We start from the raw sequence: 20,913 nt of genomic DNA, 5'->3' as shown, positions 1-20,913 counted from the left end.
TGAGTGTCACGGTTTTGCATGGTCACTGATTTCACCCATTCCGGGCCTCAGTTTCCACAGCTGTGCACTCCCAACCAGTCGGCCTCCTCCTGGCTTCCACAGGGAGCATGTGGTGTGGGCTGACCTCACTAGGCAGTGGATTCACTGGGAGGTACAGAACCATTTTCCTTGTCTTTGCCCTCTCTGTTTTTATTTTCCTTCTCTTTCTTTCCTGTACCACTGCCACTATTTCCAGGTTGGTTTTTAAAAATGTATGTGCACACTGAATAGTTTCTCTGGCGTAAGAAACTGAAAGTGTAAATAATGATTAAAATGAATATTGATAGGGCCGAGGATTTAGCTCAGTGGTTCCACTGCCTGCCTCACAAGTGAAAGGACCCGAGTTTGATCCCCGGTACCAAAAAAAAAAAATGAATATTGATAATGTGAAATAGGAAGAAAAGTTCCAAAGGGGTAGGGGAAATGGGAGGGGTAGGGGAAAGGAAAAAAAGGAAAGGAAAAATTATGAGAAAAGAAAAAAATGGAAACAAAGTCTTTGTAAATAGGGAGGGGTGAAGGGGGTGAAGGGAGGACAGGAAATGGGAAAAAATAAGAACTAAGATACATCATGTACAGGTACAAGCACCCAATGATAAATGTAAACGTATTATATACCTAAAATGTACCAATAAAAGAATCTAAAGGAAAAAAATGAATGTGCAGGGGGAATGAGATAAAATAAAATAAAATTTATTTTAAGAAATGAATGAATATGCAGTTTGTCATGTGAGTTAACTATGTCTAAATAGCCACAGGCTTTACAAGAATTACCTAGTGTTTGCTTCTCATGAGCCCATTCAATGTGTTTTGCAGGCTGTTGGCCTTGAGAGATCCACTGACAATGTCACCATCATCCTTCCCCCACCCTCCAGTACCAGGAATGGAACTCAGAGTCTTCACAGCAGGCTACACCTCCAACCCCTTTTTTATTTTATTTTGAGACAGGCTTTTGCTGAATTGCCTAGGTTAGGCTCACATTTGCAATTATTCTGCCTCAGCCTGCCGTAGGGCTGGGATTACCAGCATAAGTCTTTTGTTGTTGTTGTTGCTGTTCTTGAGACAGGGTCTCGCTATGTGTTCAGGCCGGTCTTGAACTCACTACATAGACCAGGATGGCCTCGAACTCCTGGTGATCCTCCTGCCTCAGCCTCCTGAGTGCTGGGATTATAGGCATGATTCCTCATGCCAGGCCTATGACTGCTGATTCCATTTCCTTTGCCCTCAACCTTGGCAATCTGACGGAGCAGCTGTATGGATAGACCTGGTCTGCACACTGCTGCTCTGGGACATTCTGGCTTGTTAGTGGCTTTACCAATAAGAGGGAGAGAGCTGTGATTGCCACTTTCCGTATCTTCTGTCTGGAGAAGAAGACTTGAATGATATAGAAGACTGCAAGAGGTCTCGGTCTCTAGCATGAAACATTTTTCTCCACTGAGCTGCCTCTTGCCCATGTGCTATGTCCTCAGTGTAGGCACCAAAGGCTCATTTTCATCAAGTAAAGACATAAACCCAAGGTGCTGTCCTGGGTGTGGGCTGATTGGGGTCTCTCCCACTTTCACACCTGCAGCACCTGTGGACTCTCATCTCCAGCCCACAGCCACCCCAGCTGCCCAGCTCATTCTGATCGCTCTCTGCTCAGAGTGGTGGAGAGATCATCACAAAATGCTCAGTGGAAGCTGGGTGTGGGGCCTCGATTTGGTAGTGTCGGCTCTCAGGATAAGAAGGCAGGAAGATCCCTGGTGTTCAGGAGTCTGGAACTGGCCTCAGCAGTGTAGTGAGGCTTTCTCTCAGAAACAAAACAAACCAAAGTGCTCATCTGGGGCTGGAGATGCATGTGGCTCAGGGGTAGAGCACTTCCTAACATACACAAGGTCCCAGTTTTCTGCTGAGTCCACTCACCCTCATGCCAACCTTGAATTTTTCAATAGCTCCCCATTGCACTTATCCTAAAAATCACAAAGTTCATCTACCCAAACCCAGTGCACGCTCCCCACTTCCTTCCTGAGCTCCAGAGATTGGCTCTTCTTTCAGCCCCTGAATCCAGTGGGACTCCCACAGGAGTGGCCACCTTTTCCCCACCATCATTTCCCTTCCCTTGTTCAGATCAGTTCACCTCCTGCTTCAGATCTGTTATTCTATTCCCAACCCCTATTGCATAAGGACATGGTATTACAGTGATGCATGCATACAATGACACTCCTAGCAGCACACCTCATGCTGGCTAAATCTTGAAAGCGGCCTATATGTCCATCATCAGATGCATGGCATTATGGTTTATATCCAGATGTCCCCCTAAAGCCTCATGTGCTCCTGGGTGGGACTTTGGGAGGTGATGGGATCCTGGGGACCAGGATACTCATCAGTGTAAGTCCACTGATGAGTTTATAGCTAAATGTGATGTGGGAGGGGAAACCTGGTGGAAGGAGGTGGATCATGGGGGCATGGCCAGGAAGGGTCTATCTCCCTCCCTCCTCCTCCCTTGATCCCTATCTGCTTCCTGCCCTCCCTGCCATGAGCTGTTTCTGCTCTGTGATGCCGTCTGCCTGCCACCCTGCCTTGGAGCTAAGGCACTATGAACTGAAACTTCTACAGACTGTGAGCCAAAACAAACTCTTTTAACTTAGGGGTGCCAGATATTTTGTCCCAGCAAGAAATGAAGTAACTAAGACACATGGATTAAAAATAAATGTGAGCCCAGCCTGGTGCCACACACCTGACTTTGGAGGCTAAGGCAGGAGGATCACTGCAAGTTTGAGGCCAGCCTGGGCTACATAGTGAGTTCAGGACCAGCCTTAATTACATAGTGAGACCCTGTCTCAAAAAACTAAAATAAATAATTAATTAATATAAAAAATAAATAGTATCTCATCGTGTCTCTTGTATGAAAGACTATAAATAATTTAAAGAGCAAAACAGAAGATAATAAGAAAGAAGGAGAAAGATCTTTTGCAAATGGGAAGGGGGTCACCAGATTGAGGGAGGAGGAAAAGAGGAGCTAGAAACACTTGAGATGTGCTCTGTCCCTGAGCCAGCTCTAAGTGAGGAAACAATCCTCACGTACTGCAAACACCTACTAGTAAAACACAAAACTCTGCTGCAGAGCGTCCTACACAGGAAGATTTCTTGCAAGTGTCATAATTGAGTGGCTTGCTTTTGTTTCGATTGCACAGATATAAACAAATACATCTGAGTTAAGAGCACACAAGAGGGCATTTGCTAGTGTGAGCTGCCCCTGGTACTTGCTGTCTGTCCTCCTCCCTGGAGGAGACCACTAGGGCTGCTTCCAGGTCCCCTTTCTCCACTGCCTCTGTGCTGAGCTCAGAGCCACACTCTTCTCTGTTCCATAGATGCGGGGAGATTCGGTCATGAATATTTTTTGAATTTAGGATAGAACTTCAGGCATTAAGGCCGGGGATTTAGCTCAGTGGCGCTGCGCCTGCATCACAAGCACAAAGTCCTGAGTTCGATCCCAGGTACCAAAACAAAAAAAAAGAACTTCAGTCATTAAAAGAGTAACATAGCAAAAACAATGAAGCTTTTCTTCTGACTGCTAAATATTTGTAAGAAATTTTACACCTAAAGTTGTACTAATTGTTCCCACTCACAAAAGTGAAATAAAACAACTTAGCTATTCTTATTTTACATTTGAGAAACAAAAGTACAAATCCATCCTACTTTACTGAAGGTTGCTTATGGATTACTACAATTCTCACAAGCCTGATGAAAAGATTTCATTTTGGCTCAGTTCAAGAGCTCAGTCACATTATTTTCAATTATGCTCATATATTTTAAATTTAATATTTTAAATTAAATCCTTTTTTTTTTTTTTTTTTGAAACAGGGTCTCACTATGTAGTCCAGGCTGGCCTTGAACTCACTATGGAGCCTAGGCTATCCTTGAACTCATGGGAATCCTCCTGCCTCAGCCTCCTAAGGGCTGGGATTACAGGGATGCACCACTCATCTTGAAGAAATAATTGTTTTGGTTGCATTCTGGGTGGGTAGAGCATGAGACTTGAAATCTCAAGGTCGGTTTCAACTTTATGAACTTTGGTTGAACCAAACAATTCTTTTGCTAATCCACTCTAGGAAAATTAAGAAACTACTATACACTGGAAACTTTTTTTTTTTCCTTGTGGTACTTCTGAGCAACATTCCCAGTCCTTTTCTTGTTTTTATTTTAAAAATCTTGCTAAGTTTCAGAACTGTCCCAGCTGGGCTTGAAGCTTGAATTTGATATCCTCCTGCCTCAGCCTCCCGAGTGCTGGGATTACAGATGTGCTCAACCATCCTGACTCGACATGCACTTTCTATATAAACCTGAACTAGTAAATCTTCACTGATTGTTACCTAAGAGTAGAATAATGAAGTGACAAGTCAAAACCTGACTAAATCCACAGATAATCTGGATCCTGCACACAGGTCCTCTGAGGAAGGAGGATCACAAGTTTGAGCCCCACCTGGGCAATTTAGCAAGAGTCAATCTCAAAATTAAAGTGTGAGGGGAGGGGTGCATAGCTCAGTGTGAAGGCCCTGGTTTCAGTCCCCAGTATCACACACTCACATACAGGTTCTCCTGGCTCCCTGTGGGCCCAGCCCATGACCTCTATGTGAAGACATCCTCTCTGTCTCTCTGTCTCTCTCTCTGTCTCTCTCATTTGTTTGAGACAGGGTCTTGCTATGTAGTTCAGTAGTCTAGGCTGGCCTCAACCTTGCAGCGATCGTCCTGCCTCAGCTACTCAAGTGCTGGGATTACAGGCGTGCACTACCATGCCCAGCTGATTTTTTTCCCTCAGTACTAGGAATCAAACTCAGAACCCTGCACTTGCCAGGCAGGTGTGGCTGCACTGTTATATTCCCACCCCTTCCAGCTGATTTCTTAATGATCTAACTAATTGTCTATCTCTCCACCCCCATTTCCTTCCCCTCCTCTATTCCCTTTCTCATCTAATAATACTCTAACTTCTACTTTCAAAACACCATATATTTTAGGTTACACATATTAGAGAAACCATGCACTACTTGGCTCTCTTGTCTGCCTTATGTCACTTCACATGAGTTCCATCCATTTTCCTGCAGGTGACATAATTTCATTCTTCTTTATGTTTAAACAATACATCTCATGTACATATGCTACATTTTCTTTATAGCTCAAAGGATCATCTCTTATGTCATTTTAGGACAAGCAATGGGATGTAGGAAAAAACAAAATGAAAACAAATAAAAAAGGCTAGGTGTTGCCAGGTATGGTGGTTCATGCCTGTAATCCCAGCACTTGGGGAGTTGAGACAGGCGGATCGCCATGAGTTTGAGGCCAACCTACACTATATAGTAAATTCAAGGCCAGCCTAAACTACATAACAAGACCCTGTCTCAAAAAACCCAAAGAGGCTAGATGTGATGGCTCACACTTGGGATCCCAGCACTCCAGGAGGCTGAGGCAGGAATATTACAAGTATGAGCCTGACCTGATGACTTAGTGAATTCCCAACTCAAAATCAAACATATCCGGGGCCAGGGATTTAGCTCAGTGGTTCTGTTGCCTGCCTTGCAAGTGCAAGGTCCCGAGTTCAATCCCTGGTACCAAAGAAAAAAAAATCAACATATTTGGATGTGGTGGCACACATCTTCAACTTCAGCACTTGGAAGGTTGGGGCAGGAGGATTGCTGTGAGTGTGAGCCCAGTTTAAGTGACATAGTAAGTTCAAGAGAGAGAGAGAGGAAGGGAGGGAGGGAGGGAGAGAGAGAGAGAGAGAGGGAGGAAGGAAGGCAGACAGTCTGGGGATATAGCTCAGTGTGAAGGCTCTGGGTTCAATTTTCAGTAACAAAAAAAAAGGCTCACCTGGGCTGCATAGCAATATGCTCTCTCAAAACAACTAAAATAAATAAAAAGTAAATTTGGGAAAATCCCTCACTTCAGATTTAAGATCCCTCACAAACTGACAGGAAATGGTAATTTGAGGAGAGAATGCTTTTTTTGTTTTTTTTTCGTTTTTTTTGTTTTGTTTTGTTTTTTGTTTTGAGACAAGGTCTCACCATGTGGCTCCGGCTGGCCTTTAACTCACTATGCATCTCAGGCTGGCCTCAAGTCTCACAGCAGTCCTCCTGCCTCAGCCTCCCCAGTACTGGGACTACAGGTGTGCGCCACCACGCCCGGTTAGGGGGGAATTTTTAAATTATTGTACAGATATTCCTTGTTTAATGACCTACCTGCTTACCAACTGTTCAGTTTTATGACCCATCTTTTTTTGAGGGCTACAGTTCTGTACATCTTGTTCACAGACCCTCAATGTTTCTTTGTGTACAGTACACCTTGTTTATACAAGTGTTTTGCTGATTGTACTGTAGTTTTATGTTCTGTTTTACATTACAGAACTGTGTATAAGAGTTTTGCAAATAAAAGAAAGGTCATTGAGAGGGAATTTCCTTTGACCATGTTTTTGTTCCAAATATTGTAATGTACACACTGTAGACAATTCCTCACTTAGCAACCAATTCATTTAACGATCTAAGAGCACTCGGTCCTTAAAAGAGGAATGTCTGTATATAAAAAGAGAGAATTGTTTTTCTTTTCTTTTTTGGTGCTGGAGATTAAGCCCAACTCCTCACACATGCTGGGCAGGTCCTCTATCATTGAACTACACCTTTGGCCCTTTTTATTTTATTTTGCTAAATTGTGCAGGTTAATCTCAAACTTTCCAAAAAAAAAAAAAATCTCAAACTTTCCATTCTTCCCCCTCAGCCTCCTGAGTAGCTAGCTGGGATTACAGTTGTGTACCACTAAACCCAGCTGAGAATTTTGAATTAGTTTGGAAGTGAGTAGGCTAGGAGCTGTCTTGCTCAGCTAGCCAGCCAATTGCCAATACAATCTTACACAAACCTTTGTTATCTATAATATGGGTAAGTTCTTTTTTTTTGCTACCGGGGATTGAACTCAGGACCTTGCACTTGCAAGACAGGCAAGGTGCGGTCTAGCTAAATCCTCAACCTGGTAAATTTTATTTTTGACAGAGGATTAGAATTTGGAATTCCCCTGCCCCCAGCCTCCCGGTATGCAGGGATTACCAGGGTGCAGCACCGCGCCTGGTTTGACTTCACTTTCTTTACATCCTGGCTGCAGAATTCCGTTCTTCCCATGAGTCCCATCATTGAGTTCTGTCACATACTGTTGGCAAAGTCACCAGAAACTTTTCCTTTTCCCTCAGAGATACTGTGTCCTAAAGGAGTTGTCAGCTTCCCAGTATGTCCTGAGGCACTTGGAACGAAAGGTCACAGAGAACTGCTGGTAATCCAACCACACGGCCCAGGTCTCTGGAAGAGGCAAGGGCCAGAGATGAGCACTGGCAGACGGGGTGGGAGGGAGCCCAGGGGACGGACAGGAGGAGGAGCGCCTTTGGGTGACAGGAAGTGGGAGGAGATTGTTCCAGAGGGCCGGGGGCCATTTGGGAGTAAGAAGAATTTTCTTTTTATCAGTTCCACCTTCTTGCCTGAGTATGGAGAATGCAAGAGGCAAGGAGGTAAGTAAGAGTTTTAGTCGATTTGTTTTCTGGCTTTGTGGGTCCCATGTTCCTCCTTCTCAGCACACCTGGTCTTTCTTTTTGGGGAAAATGTGTGTTAGAAATGACTCTTGTTAAAAAAAAAAAAAAAAAAGTCCTAGACCTGACTGCAGCTGGAGCACCAGGTGGGAGGATGAGGAGGGCATAGGTTCCTTTCGGGATGTGGAACGAGCTTGTCTTGTCAGATCCACCCTTGGGGCTGGAGCGGGGTGGTTTGGGAGGAGAGAAGAGGCAAGACAGGATTTGGGGACAGGGTGGCTGAGCTGAGACTGAACAAGGAGACCCCTTATTTCCTTAGGCGAACGCAGGTCCTCATCCCAGGGGCTGGTGCTGACCTGGTATCCCTGTCCCAGGCACTGAGACCTGCAGGTCCACCCAAGGCTGAGTCTGGTGACAACCAGCTCGGGGCTCATAGTCCCCTGAGGGGGAAAACCGGGGCTTCTCAGGCCCCACTTCCCAGAACCTGGCCATTTTCAGCTTTCTCTGTTTTCAGATTTTTGTGAGGCCCAAAAGTGAATGCTTGGTGAAAGGGTTATGCAAATGTAAATTCTGAATATAAATGTGAAACTGCTGCAGAGATGTAAAAGTGCCATACAAATGTTAATTTGTCTCTGACTTCCACCTCGGGGGTGATTGGAAAAGATGCAGATTTGATAGCGTGAGCATCAGGATTTACTTTATCTCTCTCTAAGGTGCCTATAACTGTGTGCTCTTACTTTGTAACTTCTGAGTTTCAGCGTCTAGATTGTAAAAATAAAGTAGTTGTGACATTGCTATGAGGATTAAGAGAATGAAAATAAGCAACACGTCTAATTCAATAAATATATCAATTTCTCTGTAAACAACTTTTTCCCACTGCACCTTTGTTCTTTTTATTTTATCTTACTTTTCTTTCATTTTTTAGACAGGGTCTCTCTATGCAGTTCAGGCAGGGCTCCAACTCACCTCAACCGGCCTGACTCAGCCTCCCAATGCTGGGATTACAGGCGTGCACAACCACACCCACCGGCCAGCCCTTTTGATTCTATTAGCCAATATTTACTGTGTGTCTACTATAAGAGGGAAAGGAAAAAAACCCACCCTTGTGAGCACACAGTCAAATGAGTCATAGGCAGTTATCAAATCTACGGCACTAATAAAATCTCAGCACACACGTGGTGGGAATGAGGCTATGGAATGTGGGAGATTTGACTCTAAAGGGTTTAGGAAGGGTTCCCAGATGAACACTTAAAACGAGACTGATTGAAAGAGGACCAAGATTTGGGAATATAAACTGGGCCGGGCTTGGCGGTGCATGTCTGTAATCCCAACACTTGGAAGGCTGAGACAGGAGGATCACTGAGTTTGACGAAATCAAATGCAGTGACCATTTGGGGCCTTACATGTGGAGTGTTTTGGGGTTTTTTTTTTGTAAACAGGTCTAACTATGTAGCTCAGGCTAACTTTGAACACCCTATGTAAGTAAGCCAGGCTGGCCTTGGCCTTGAACTCAGCGATCCTTCTGCCTCAGCCTCCCGAGGGCTGGGATTACAGGCGTGTGCCACTACTCTCAGCAGATGTGACGTTTTCTTAAGGCAAGTTGAGTCTGTTGAGGCACAGCCTGAGATGACTGACCGAATCCTCTGCCAGCAGGGAGCCGACCCCGGGAGGTCCGGAGAAGAACACGGAGTGGACCGGGAGCCCGGCACATCGTCTGCAAAGGGGATAAAAAGGAGAAAACGTGTGGAAAATGACAAAGGTAAGAGGTCTACGAGCCTTCAGTCTTACTTCCTTAGGTCTAAGATGCCTGAGGAATTCTTCCAAAAGAATAGAAGAAGCAGGGAAGGAATTTCCCTCCTGTGTTCTGAAAAGCCTTCACTTCCCTCGGAGCCCGGCTTCACTCTGTCGTGTTGAAGCTCTCCTACCTCCATGCCCCGCCGCTCGAGGCTTCCACCATCACTTCACCTGCTTTTGTTGTTTGGAGTTGAGGATCTAGCCCGCCCTGTGTGAGGGGATAAATACAGTGGGCCCTAGAGTTATGACCGGAATTTTAGGGGGCTTTGTGTTTGGTTTTTTTTGGTACCGGGGATCGAACTCGGGTCCTTGCGCTTGCGCAGCAAGCGGCGGAACCACTGAGCTAAATCCCCGACCCCAGGAATTTTAGTTTTAATTTAGACCAAAGTCATGAGTATGACCTAAATGCTGGCCACTTGTGCTTCCAGATGGTCTCAGATACAGATTTATCCCTTAAAGAGTTCCGGAAGGAACATTACAACATCCCTTCCTGTGTGGGGCTAATTGAGAAATCCCGGGCCAATGTCTCTCTAAGGACACTGAGATCGGCCCATACTGAGGAGAGAGACTTTGAAGTCTGTACAGAGGACCCTGAGCCTCAATTGACCAACTTCAGTTACAACTAGCCCTGGAACAAATTGAGTTCCTAAGTCAAGGGTCCACTGTAGCTCTGAGTTTGAAATCCCACCTGTGAAATTCCATGTTCTATTTTACAAATAACTGGTGATAATAGGGAACCTTGATGAGAGATAGGCATGGACTGGTTGGAAGACTGGCTGCAATTTGCACTGAATAATTAGGTAAAACCTTCACTGTGTCTGTTGGTGTGGTGACAGTCTGTATGTGTCCCTGTGTGCTCGGCGTGGCCCGTGTGTTCAGGGAGTCTTTTCAGGAGGCTGACTGAGGCGCTATGCTCACAGGAAGAACAAGAATGCCTTGGAGCTAAGAGCCCAGGGCAGGCCGGCAGGGTTACAGATGCCACAAGGCTGTTTGTGTAGGATTATCGGCTGTTTATTTTGTTCTTGTCAAGACCAGACTGATCTCAAGTCCAAGACGTCCACCCGTCCCCTGGGTGAAATGCAAACACCTGCACTGCGTGGGCGGAAGAGCTCCGGGAGCGGGTGCACGCGGGTAGTGAGGAGTTTCCGGTTGACCCTGGGGTTTAGGAGCCCGGAGTCGGAGGCCTGACCTGTGCTTTGGAGGCTCTGGTCCATGCGAGCCGTTTAGCTGTCCGGTGGGGATTGAACCGTGAGAACTAAGAGTGACTGTGCTTTTCAAATTCTAATAACTCATGCCAACACTAATCATACTAATTCTGCTCCGTTCTTCTTCTCCCTGTCCAGAGGAAAAAGCACAAGACGGTGAGGCGCGAGCACCTCGTAAAAAGATTCAAATTCCTCCTCTCCCTCAAGAGCTGCCGCCCGTCACCCTGATCCACCGGGACATCCTGCGGGCCTGGTGCCAGCAGCTCAAGATCAGCACCAAAGGCCAGGTGGGGGCCAGGCCCCGCCACGGCGCTCGCTGGGGAGGGCAGGAGGCTTCCTCGAGGTGACTGTGTTTTTCCTTTGTCTTAGAAATTAGAAGCATATAAGCGACTCTGTGAATCCGCTTACCCGCAACAAAAGGTAATGCGCGCGTATTTACTTGTTTATTGATTGCGGTGCTGGAGAAGAAACCAGGGCCTTCACGCTGAGCTACATGCCTCCCACCCCGTTATTTTTTTTATTTCGAGACAGTCACTTGCTAAATTGCCCTGTGGGACTGGAACTTCAGTCCTCCAGCATCAACCCCCCCCACCCCCAGTAGCTGGGATTACAGGTGTGGCCACCAGCCTCCCCAGTCATTTTAAGAAAAATCCACAGGGCAAAAAGTTGGTTCTCACCCCAACTACCTGTTTTAACATCAAAAGGTGACCAGAGGTGGCAGGTGTGGTGGTGACCTCATAATCTCAATACTTGGAAAGCTGAGGGGGGAGGGTCCGAGGGACAGGCCAACCTGAGCTGCAGAGCCAGACCCCATCTCAAAGAGCAGAAAAGGAAACAGTGATAAAGGCCTGGCGTGATGGTAGCCACCTGTGACCCAGCTACTCCAGAGTTTGAGGGAGAGGGGATTGAAAGTTGGAGGCCAGCCTGGGCAGTTTACCCACATCCTACCTCACAATACAATTATTTTTAATTAATTTTATTGGTATACTTTTAACATACATAATGATCACATTCATCACAGGGAATTTGTACCTGTACATAATGTATCTTCATTCTTCCCCCCCCAATCTCTTCCCTTTAATCATTCTTCCTTCCCTTTTCAAAACTTTGTTTCTATTGCTCAATTTCCCTTCTGTTCTTTTTAAATTTTTTATCCCTATTCCCTCTCTTCCTTTCCCTTCTCCCTCCCTTGTTCCCCTTCCCATTTGAACATTTTCTTCCTACTTTGCAGTATCTATCAGCCATTTTAGTTTTTATTTCACTTAAAATTGTGTTCTGAAGTTGCATCCATTTCCCTAAAAGTGACTCAAACTTATCTTTATGGCAGTGTAATACTCCACTCTACATAAAAACCACACCTTTATCCATTCATCCACTGATGGGTATTCCGGCTGTTTCCAATATTTAGCTATTACAAACTGTGCTGCTATAAACGGGTGTGTATATATCACCGTGGTATGATGCTTTTAACACTTTAGGGAAGATACCAAGAAAGAGACTAGCTGGCTCAAATGGAACCTCCACTTTTATTTTATTTTACTTTTTTTTTTTTTTTTTTTTGGTACCAGGGATCAAACTCGGGTCCTTGTGCTTGCAAGGCAAGTGGTGGAACCACTGAGCTAAATCACTGGCCCGGAACCTCCCCTTTTAGTTTTTTGAGGTATCTCCATACTGATTTCCACAGTGATTGCACCAGTCTACAATCCCACCAGCAGTGGAGCAGGGTTCCATTTTCCCCACGGCCTCTCCAGCATTTGTTATTGATTTCTTGATAATAGCCATACTTTCTGGAGTGAGATGGAATCTCAGCATTTTAATTTGCATCTCTTGAATGTGCAGTGATGTTGAACATTTTTTAATATATCTATTTGCTCTTTCTACTTTATCTGAGAAGTGTACTCATTTCAGATGACCATTTTTGGACTGGGTCTTTAAATTTGGTGGTTCTGATTTTTTTGAGTTCTTTATATATTCTATATATTAGCCCTTTTTAAAATTAAATTTTATTTTTTGTCTCATTCCCCACTTTAGCACCCACCCCTCCCTATGTACAAAAGCTTTGTTTCCTTTCTCTTGTCCCTTCCTTCCTCCCTCCTCCTTGTTCCTCTTCCCATTTGAACACTATCTTCCCATTTCCCACATCATTATACATTTAGATATTAGCCCTTCGTTGGAGGAATAGCTGGTAAAAATGTTTTCTCACACTGTGGGTTGTCTCTTCACTCTGTGGATTATTTCTTTCACCATGCAAAAGCTTTTAATAAGATGAGATCCTAGTTGTTGATTCTTTGTAATATTTCCTGTGGGATTGGGGTTTTGATCATAAAGTCTTTGCCTATACCTGTGTCATCAAGAGCTCTACCTAGTCTCTTCCAGGAGATTGTTTCTATTTTAATATTTTTTTAGCCAAATATTTATTGGTACATTTTAGATATATGTAATGATAACATTCATCAAAGGGAATTTGTACCAGTACATGATATATCTTGCTTCTTTTTCTGTTTTAATGTTTAGATCTTTGATCCATTTCAAGTTTAGTTTAGTGCATAATAAAAGATATGGGTCTAGTTTTAATCTTTGGCATGTGGAAAGTCTGTTTTTCCAGCACCATTTATTAAAGGGGATTAAAGAGGCTATCTTTCTTCCAGTGAAGGTGTCAAAAATAAGGTGACTGAGTGTTTGGAGTTGTTTCTGGATCTTCTAATCTGTTCCACTGATCCTCAGGTCTGTGTTTTTGCCAGTACCATGCTGTTTTTGTCACATTAGCTTTGTAGTATAATTTCAAGTTCAGGTCACAATACAGTTTTTAAAAAGGGCTGAACCTGAGTGGTAGAACAGCTGCCACTGAGCCACTCTTAGCATATATGATTCTCTAGGTGCAATACCCGGTCTGAAAAAAAAACAGACGTTGTGACACACACATGTAATCCCAGTCCAGAGACTGAGGCAGGAAGATTGCCACAATTTCAAAGCCAGCCTAGGATACGTAGTGAACTCAAGGTCAGCCTGAACTATACAGTTCAGCAAGACACTCAAAAATAGAGAAACTGTTTTAGTCTCTTTCCTCCTCTATCCCAAGTCTCATTCTCTCTCTCTCTCTCACCTGGTACCAGGGATCAAACCCAGGTGTGTTCTACCACTGACCTACATCCTTAGCTCTTTGATTTTGAGGCAGGGACTTTAAGTAAATTTCCAAGATAGGAGTCAGACTCCTCCTACTCAGCCTCCCTCAGTATTGGCATCAGCGGGATAGGCCACCAAGCCCAGTTTACCCCCAATTCTAAGAAAAGAACAGCTATACCACACAGCCCTTTTGGTTTGTGAGTTTGGTTTTTTCGTTTTTGCAGTACAAAGGATCAAATACAGGGTCTTTGCCCTAAACTATATCCCCATCGCTTAGACTTTTTTTTTTTGAGGTACTGGGGATCTAACTCAGGACCTTGTGCTTGAGAGGCAGGCAGTGACATCCCTGAGCTAAATCCCCAGCCCTGGATTCAGACTTTTGATCCTCCTGCCTCAACCTCCCAGTGTTTTGGGATTTTAGGGCTGTACTCTGTTTCAATAATATTAGCCACATACTGGTGTGAAATATGTGTACATTGTGGAATGGCTAAATTGAGCTAGTTATTAACATGTGCTTTGCCTCACATACTTATTTGCTTGTGGTAAGAACATTTAAAATCTATTAGTAAATTTAAGCAATATGGTACATTGTCATCAACTATGGCTACAATGCAAGAGACTTTTTTCTTTTGAGGTGCTGGGGATTGAATCCAGGGCCTTGGCACTGAGCTTCGTGCCCAGCTCATTTTTAAATTTTGAGATTAGGTCTTGCTTAATTTTCCAGGCTGGGTTTGAACTTGGGATCTCCCTGCCTCAGCCTCCTTAGTTCTGGGATTACAGGTTTACACCACCACATCTGGCTAAATTTATTCCTTTTATCTGCCTGAAACTTTGTATCCTTTCATTAATAACCTCAAACCCTCAGGTCATACTTCTAGTGTTTTCTGGGGGAGGATTTTTGAGGCAGGGTCTCCCTTTGTAGTTCAGATTGGCCCTGAACTCACTATGTAGCCCAAGCTGGGCTTGAACTTGCAGGGGCTCTCCTGTCTCAGCCTCCTGAGTGCTAGGATTATAGGTGTGTGCCACCATGACTGGCTCACTAATATGGGTTTTTTTTGGCACCGGGGATCAAACTCAGGTCCTTGCGCTTGGGAAGCAGGCAGCAAAACCATTGAACTAATATGGTTTTAATGAATTGTGTTTTACATTTTTTAAATTAATTAGTTTATTATATTTATTTGTTTAAGATAGGGTCTCACTATGTGGTTCAGACTGGCCATGAACTCACTATGTAGCCCACACTGGCCTCTAACTGGCAGCAATCCTCTTACCTCAGCATCCGGAGTGCTGGGATCACAGGCATGCGCCGCCACACCTGTAATCCTAAACTGGGCTTGAATTTGAGATCCTCCTACCTCAGCTTCCCCCAGGGCTGGGATGACAAGGGTGCGCCTGCACACTGACTGCATTTCAATCTCGGTTATCATGTTATCCCCAATGTTTAGCCCCATTTGCAGAACATTCCTATTACATCCAAGGAGGCCAGGGTCAAGTCATCAGGTAAACAGAGGCAGAGGTCCCTGGAAGGTCCAAAGGGAAGAATGTCTGCAGTGGGGACGGACCTTCCTGAGGGGGCCCTGATCCCTGCAGGGCAGCTGGCCACCCTGCAAGAGCCACCTGCTCTGTACGAAGAAGTCAGCACGAGCATGATGACCACGGCTGCTCCAGAGTCAGTGCTGGCCTCCTGGGGCCGAATTGCAGCCGGGGCCAGCAGAAGGGAGACAGTGCAGCCCCCAACAGAGGCCTACGGTAAGCGGTCCCGCTGCCCCACTGCCCGAGAGATAACTTGCTCACACCTCAAATGTTTGTTTATCTGGAATACTGAGTACTGAACTTAGGGCTTCATGCTGAGCTACCCCTGCCCTTGAGAATTTCTGTTTAAACTGGGTGGCATCAGAAGGGAGAGCAATACGTTTGGTTTCGTTTCTCTCCCTTCTTTAAGGAAGTTAAAGGATAAAAAAGCAAGGTTTAGGGGCCAGGGATTTAGCTCAGTGTTTCTGCTGCCTGCCTCTCAAGCACAAAGTCCCAAGTTCAATCTCGAGTACCAAAAATTAAAATAAAATAAAATCAGCTCTCAGAGCCAAGTGTGGTGGCATGAGCATGTAATCTCAGGCCTTGCTTGGGAGGCTGAGGCAGGAGGATCGCCATGAGTTCAAGCCAGCCTGGGCTACATAGTGAGACCTGTCTCAAAAAAAAAAAAAAAAAAAAGTCAGTTATCAGAGTTTGAGCCCAGGTTCTCCTGGCATTGAGTGAGTGATATTAAGCAGTTCTTAAATGACAGTCCCCAGTTCTTCCTCCTAAAGCGGATTAATAATACAAAATTCATATGTGTCATGAGCATTATAGCAAATGCAATGAAAGAAGACCAGGAACTGCTTTGCAGGATGCAGTGGCTTTAGGAGTTGAGACCCTTGATCTGTTCCACGAAGGCGTCTAAAGTTGTGCTTTCATTGTCGCTTACTGTGGTTTGGGTTTTGTGGTGCTGTGGACGGAACTAGGGCTTTCATGACTTGCTAAGCCAGCGCTCTACCCCTATGCTCCCTCCCCTGCCTAATGCCTTTTTAATTCCCTTAAAGGGCAGCAGGGTGGAGTTGCTGGCACTGGGGAAAAACCTCGATCAGTTGCCTGACGACGGGCACGCAGTGCTGGAAAATTGGTCCTGAATCCCTGTCCTTCTGCAGGTGACAAGTGGTGCGTGGTGCACGGGTGCAGTCTCCCCGCAGACATGGGGGGCTGGGTCCAGCTGCAGTTCCACGCGGGACAGGCCTGGGTGCCCGAAAAGAAGGGGCGCGTGAACGCGCTGTTCCTGCTGCCCTCCGGCACCTTCCCGCCACCTCACCTGGAGGACAACCTGCTGTGCCCCACCTGTGTCCGCAGGTACAGAGCTCTGGGGTGCGCAAGGGGAGGAAAAGTCGCATTCCTGTTAATAACCATGGAAAGTTTCAAGTAAAGTAATGCTCAGCTAACTCCCCAGGGAAAAGAGCTTAAAGGTCGAACCTGGAAACGCAGAGCTCGGGTCCAGCAAGCATTGCATAATAACTACACTGCACGCTGCACAGAAATAATGACCAGCCCGAAACACTGTCCTTTAAGAAGTCCCCAGCCTAATAAGGGTGGACTGGCATATATGCTGCTGGCCAGATCCCAGCATTCTGGTAGGCTGAACAAGAGGCTTGGAAGTTTGAGCCCAGCCTGAGCACTTTAGTAGCTTAATGAGACCTTGTCTTAAAATAAAAATATAACAAAGGGAGGGTTGCGCTGGGGATGTAGTTAAGCATCTCAATGTGAAGGCTCTGGATTCAGTCCCCAGTACTGCAAGAAAAAGAAAATCTGGACCACAGTGATGACTGGTATCAAGGAGAGGTTTCTTGCAAGTGAGCTACTGCTGAGCTGTGTCCCACGGTCGCCAAAGAAGAGATTGTTGTGCCGGGGATTTAGCTCAGTGGTTCCGCGCCTGCCTTGCAAGCGCAAGGACCCGAGTTCGATCCCTGGTACCCCACCCCCAAGAAAAAAAAACCAGACTGTTTCTTTCTTGAAATGGTTTCTTTATGTAGTCCAGGCTGGGTTTGAACTCACTGTGTAGCTCAGGGTGGGCTCCAACTTGTGATCCTCTTGCCTCAGCCCCCCAAGTGCTAGATTACAAGTGTATGCTACCAGGCCCAGCCAAATGATTTCTATTTCTAAATAAGAATGGGGTCTGGGAGCCAGGCATAGTGGCACACACCTGTAATCTGTAATTCCAGCACTCATGGAGGCTGATTCAAGAGGATTGCTGGGAGTTCGAGGCCAGCCTGAACTGCACAACAAGAAAACAAAAAGGAATGGGGGCTGGGAGTAAAGGTTAGGAGCATAGCATGCTTGTCTAGCATGCATAAGGTTCGACTCCTAACACTGGAAAAAAAATAAGGATGAGCCTAGAATATGAAGTCATTGAAAAGAATTTTCATGGAGGAAATACCTTAAGTTACTCAAATGAAGCCAAAGGAGATACAAAAAATGTACTTGCTTAGATAATAGGAGAGATTCAAAGCAGGAAAGGATGCAGATAATTTGATGTTGCTTGAGTAGGAGGAGGAGAAGGTAATTGGAGCTACTTCCTGAAAGTACAAATAGAGACTTCAACCAGTAGAATTTTTTTTTCTGGTAATGGGGATTGAATTCAGGACCTTGTGCTTCAGAAGCAGGTGCAGTGCCCACTAAGTTACATCTGTAGCCCAGGATTTTTTTTTATCAGAACCTCCCTATGTTGCCCAGGCTGGCCTCAAAACAAGTGATCCTCCTGCCCCAGTCTCCAAGGGTTGGAATTATAGGCACGTGCCACCATGCCCGAATAGTGTGGGGTTTTTTTGTTTTTTGCAGTGCTAGAGATCAAATTCAGGGCCTCATGCATACTAGGCAAGTGCTCTACCACTGAACTACATCCCCAGACCCCCAACCCCACCTCTTATTTTGAAATGGAGTTTTACAAAGTTGCCCAGGCTGGGCTAGAATCCTCATGTAGCTAAGATTATAGGTGTGCACCACTGCACCCAGCTTTTTCTTTGTTTTGTTTTTTTTGGTGGTAATGGTGATTGAACCCAGAGCCCTTGCACTGGCCTATGTACCCAGACCTTTTTAAAAAAAAATTGAGACAAGGTCTCATTAAGCTGCCCAGGATAGGCTCAAGCCTCCTGTCTCAGCTTCTCAAGAGTACGGGAACTGACATAGGCCATCATGCTCGGCTGATCGTGGTTATTTATCTACTTATTTGGTACCTGGGATCGAACTCGGGTCCTTGTGCTTGCAAGGCAAGCGGTGGAACCACTGAGCTAAATCCCCAGCCCTTTTTTTTTTTAATTAAATTCTTTTATTGGTACATTGTAGGTATACAACACAATTACATTTCTCACTGGGAATTGTACCTTTACATAATGCATCTTTGTTCTTATTTTTTCCCCATTCCTAGCCCTCCCTTCATGCCCTCCACCCTTCCCTATTTACAAAGACTTTATTTCCATTTTTTCCATTTCTCATCATTTTTCCTTTCCCTTCTTTCCTTTCCCCTGCCCCTCCCACTACCCCTACCCCTATGGACCTTTTCTTCCTATTTTACATTATTGATTATTCATTCTAATCATTGGTACATTTTAGGTATACAATATAATGACATTCATCATTGGAAATTTGCACCTTTACATAATCTCTCTTGGTTCTTATTTTTCACCCTTGCCCAGCCCTCCCTTCAACCCCTCCAGTCCTCCCTATTTACAAAGATTTTGTTCCTATTTTTCCATTTTCTCATATTAATCCCATTCCCTTCTATCCTTTCCCCTAGCCCACCCACTTCCTTCCCCTTTGCCCCTTTTCTTCCTATTTCACATTACCTATTATACATTTTAGTCCTTATTTACACTTTCAATTTCTCACACCAGAGAAACTAGTCGGTATTTACACATGTGGGTCCTATTTATTTCACTTAATAGTATCACCTCAATGCGCATCCACTTAGCTATAAATGTCTCTAATTTCTCATTTTTTATGGCTGAATAGTACTCCATTTTATTAAAAAAACCACATTTTCTTTATCCAGTCTCCAGTTGATGGGCATTTGGGCTGTTTCCAAGGTTTAGCTATTACAAACTGTGCTGCTATGAACATGGGCACACATATCACTGTGGTATGATTCTTTTAATTCTTTTCCCCAGCACTTCTTTATTTACTTTTTTGGTACCAGGGATCGAACTCGGGTCCTTGCCCTTGAGCAGCAGGCGGCGAAACCACTGAGCTAAATCCCTGGCCCTTCCTTCTTTATTTTTGAGACAAGTTCTCTAGCTGGTCTTGACCTCACTATGTGGCCCAGGGTGGCCTCAAACTCATGCCAATCCTCCTGTCTCAGCCTCCTGAATGCTGAGATAACAGGTGTGCTCCACCACACCAGGTTCTCTGTTAAGGAATGAAAGTCAAGGGAGCCAGGGATTTAGCTCAGTGGTTCTGCTGCCTGCCTCACAAGCGCAAGGTCCCAAATACAATCTCTGGTACCAAAAAAAAGAATGAAAATCAATAATTCCTCTTGGTTTCCCTTTTACTAAAAACAAACATTTCACTTGTTTTATAGGAACAAGGTCTTAGTTAAGAGCCTTCGATGGGATTAGAAAGATAGGATAAAGGGAACCTCTCTGATGTTTTGGCTTCTTAAATCACCTGCCCTCCTGGAGTGGTGAGTCTACAAAACTGCAATGGGACCAAGACCAGTGGACACCCAAAGCCTTGTGCCCTTGAAGATGCCCAGCTCACCGAGAAGCTGTTGGACCTCCCCCAGCAACTATGCGGCTACAGGCGGCACCCAGGGAAACACCAACGCCCTCCACAGGGGCATCTTTAAGCTCAGGAGGCGTCTCCTGCCTGAGGGGCAGACTGACTGGGTGGTGGGACATCCGTGGGTCCCCAGCCTGCCTCGCCACTCCGCCAGCTGCAGCAGCTGTCCCAGCCCACCCTGCAGCCCATTGAAAGACTTGGTCTCTACCCTCAAGCATTCTGGAATTGTCTGTTAGCATGTAGATTTGCATTTGCTTTCTGTAATTATAAAATAATGTACTGAATCTAGTGTCTGGATTTTGCTTTGTTTTTTGACACAGCTTTGTAGTCTGGACTAGTCTTGAACTCACTATTCACCCCAGCCTGTCCTTGAACAATTTGGCAATCCCTCTGCCTCAGCCTCCTGAGTTCAGGGATCATGGGCTACCCCAGGATGCCTACCTGGTGCCTGGGTTTTTATGTTCCTTCTGTTTTGTTTTATGGGATTATGTATGCATCCCCATGAGCCCAGGAAGAGGGTCTCCTGCCCTCTTGGGGTCCTGCATCTCGGAGAGGAGGCTGTGTTCCGGGAGACTGTTAGTCTCCTGTCCAGTCTCCCCCCTCAGTGTGCGTTCTGGTGACGTGACTCCATGCTCTTCCTCCACCTCCCACTGCTTGCCTCTCTGTTCCTGGAGACCCAGGGAGCACTAGAGAAACCCACCTGCCTCATGAATTCAATGGCAGGGAGACTGCTGTAATTATCTTGCTGTTTAGAGGGAGCAAACAGGGACTCCGGAGACTGAGGCAGGAGGATCACTGTGAGTGCAAGGCTACCCTGGGCTACATAGTGAGTTCAAGGCCAGCCTGGAGTACACAGTAAGCCCCTGTCTCAAAAAAACAAAAAGGGGGGAGAGGAACAGGAAATTCGCTCTCCACCATGCCATC

At 45.4% G+C, this 20,913-nt stretch overlaps 1 protein-coding gene across 2 annotated transcripts; it reads left to right on the top strand.

The window, feature by feature from the left end:
- Positions 1 to 7,435: 7,435 nt before the first annotated feature.
- Positions 7,436 to 20,267, top strand: Dppa4 (developmental pluripotency associated 4). Of its 2 annotated transcripts, none has more exons than XM_013073636.3 (7): positions 7,436 to 7,555; positions 9,227 to 9,332; positions 10,711 to 10,859; positions 10,942 to 10,992; positions 15,141 to 15,444; positions 16,377 to 16,572; positions 19,790 to 20,267. In XM_013073636.3, exons 1-7 carry the CDS (start codon positions 7,532 to 7,534, stop codon positions 19,824 to 19,826), a joined length of 867 nt encoding a protein of 288 aa, XP_012929090.1. In that variant the 5' UTR covers positions 7,436 to 7,531; the 3' UTR covers positions 19,827 to 20,267. The 2 variants fall into 2 exon arrangements, with proteins under 2 accessions (XP_012929090.1, XP_004835814.1); XM_004835757.3 differs by having other exon boundaries at positions 7,453 to 7,555; positions 9,224 to 9,332.
- The last annotated feature ends 646 nt before the right edge of the window (positions 20,268 to 20,913 follow it).

This window comes from Heterocephalus glaber, unplaced genomic scaffold (genome assembly GCF_053883595.1).
Source record: "Heterocephalus glaber isolate CG9 unplaced genomic scaffold, H.glaber_assembly_v1.0 deba00000122, whole genome shotgun sequence".
Classification (NCBI taxonomy): domain Eukaryota; kingdom Metazoa; phylum Chordata; class Mammalia; order Rodentia; family Bathyergidae; genus Heterocephalus; species Heterocephalus glaber.
This window is presented reverse-complemented; position numbering and strand designations above follow the sequence as displayed.

Coding starts and splice junctions, on each gene's coding strand:
- Dppa4 (XM_004835757.3), top strand. CDS start 7,532: ATGGAGAATGCAAGAGGCAAGGAG. Junction 7,556..9,223: donor AGAATGCAAGAGGCAAGGAG/GTAAGTAAGAGT, acceptor ATCCTCTGCCAG/CAGGGAGCCGACCCCGGGAG. Junction 16,573..19,789: donor TGCCCCACCTGTGTCCGCAG/GTACAGAGCTCT, acceptor CTTGTTTTATAG/GAACAAGGTCTTAGTTAAGA.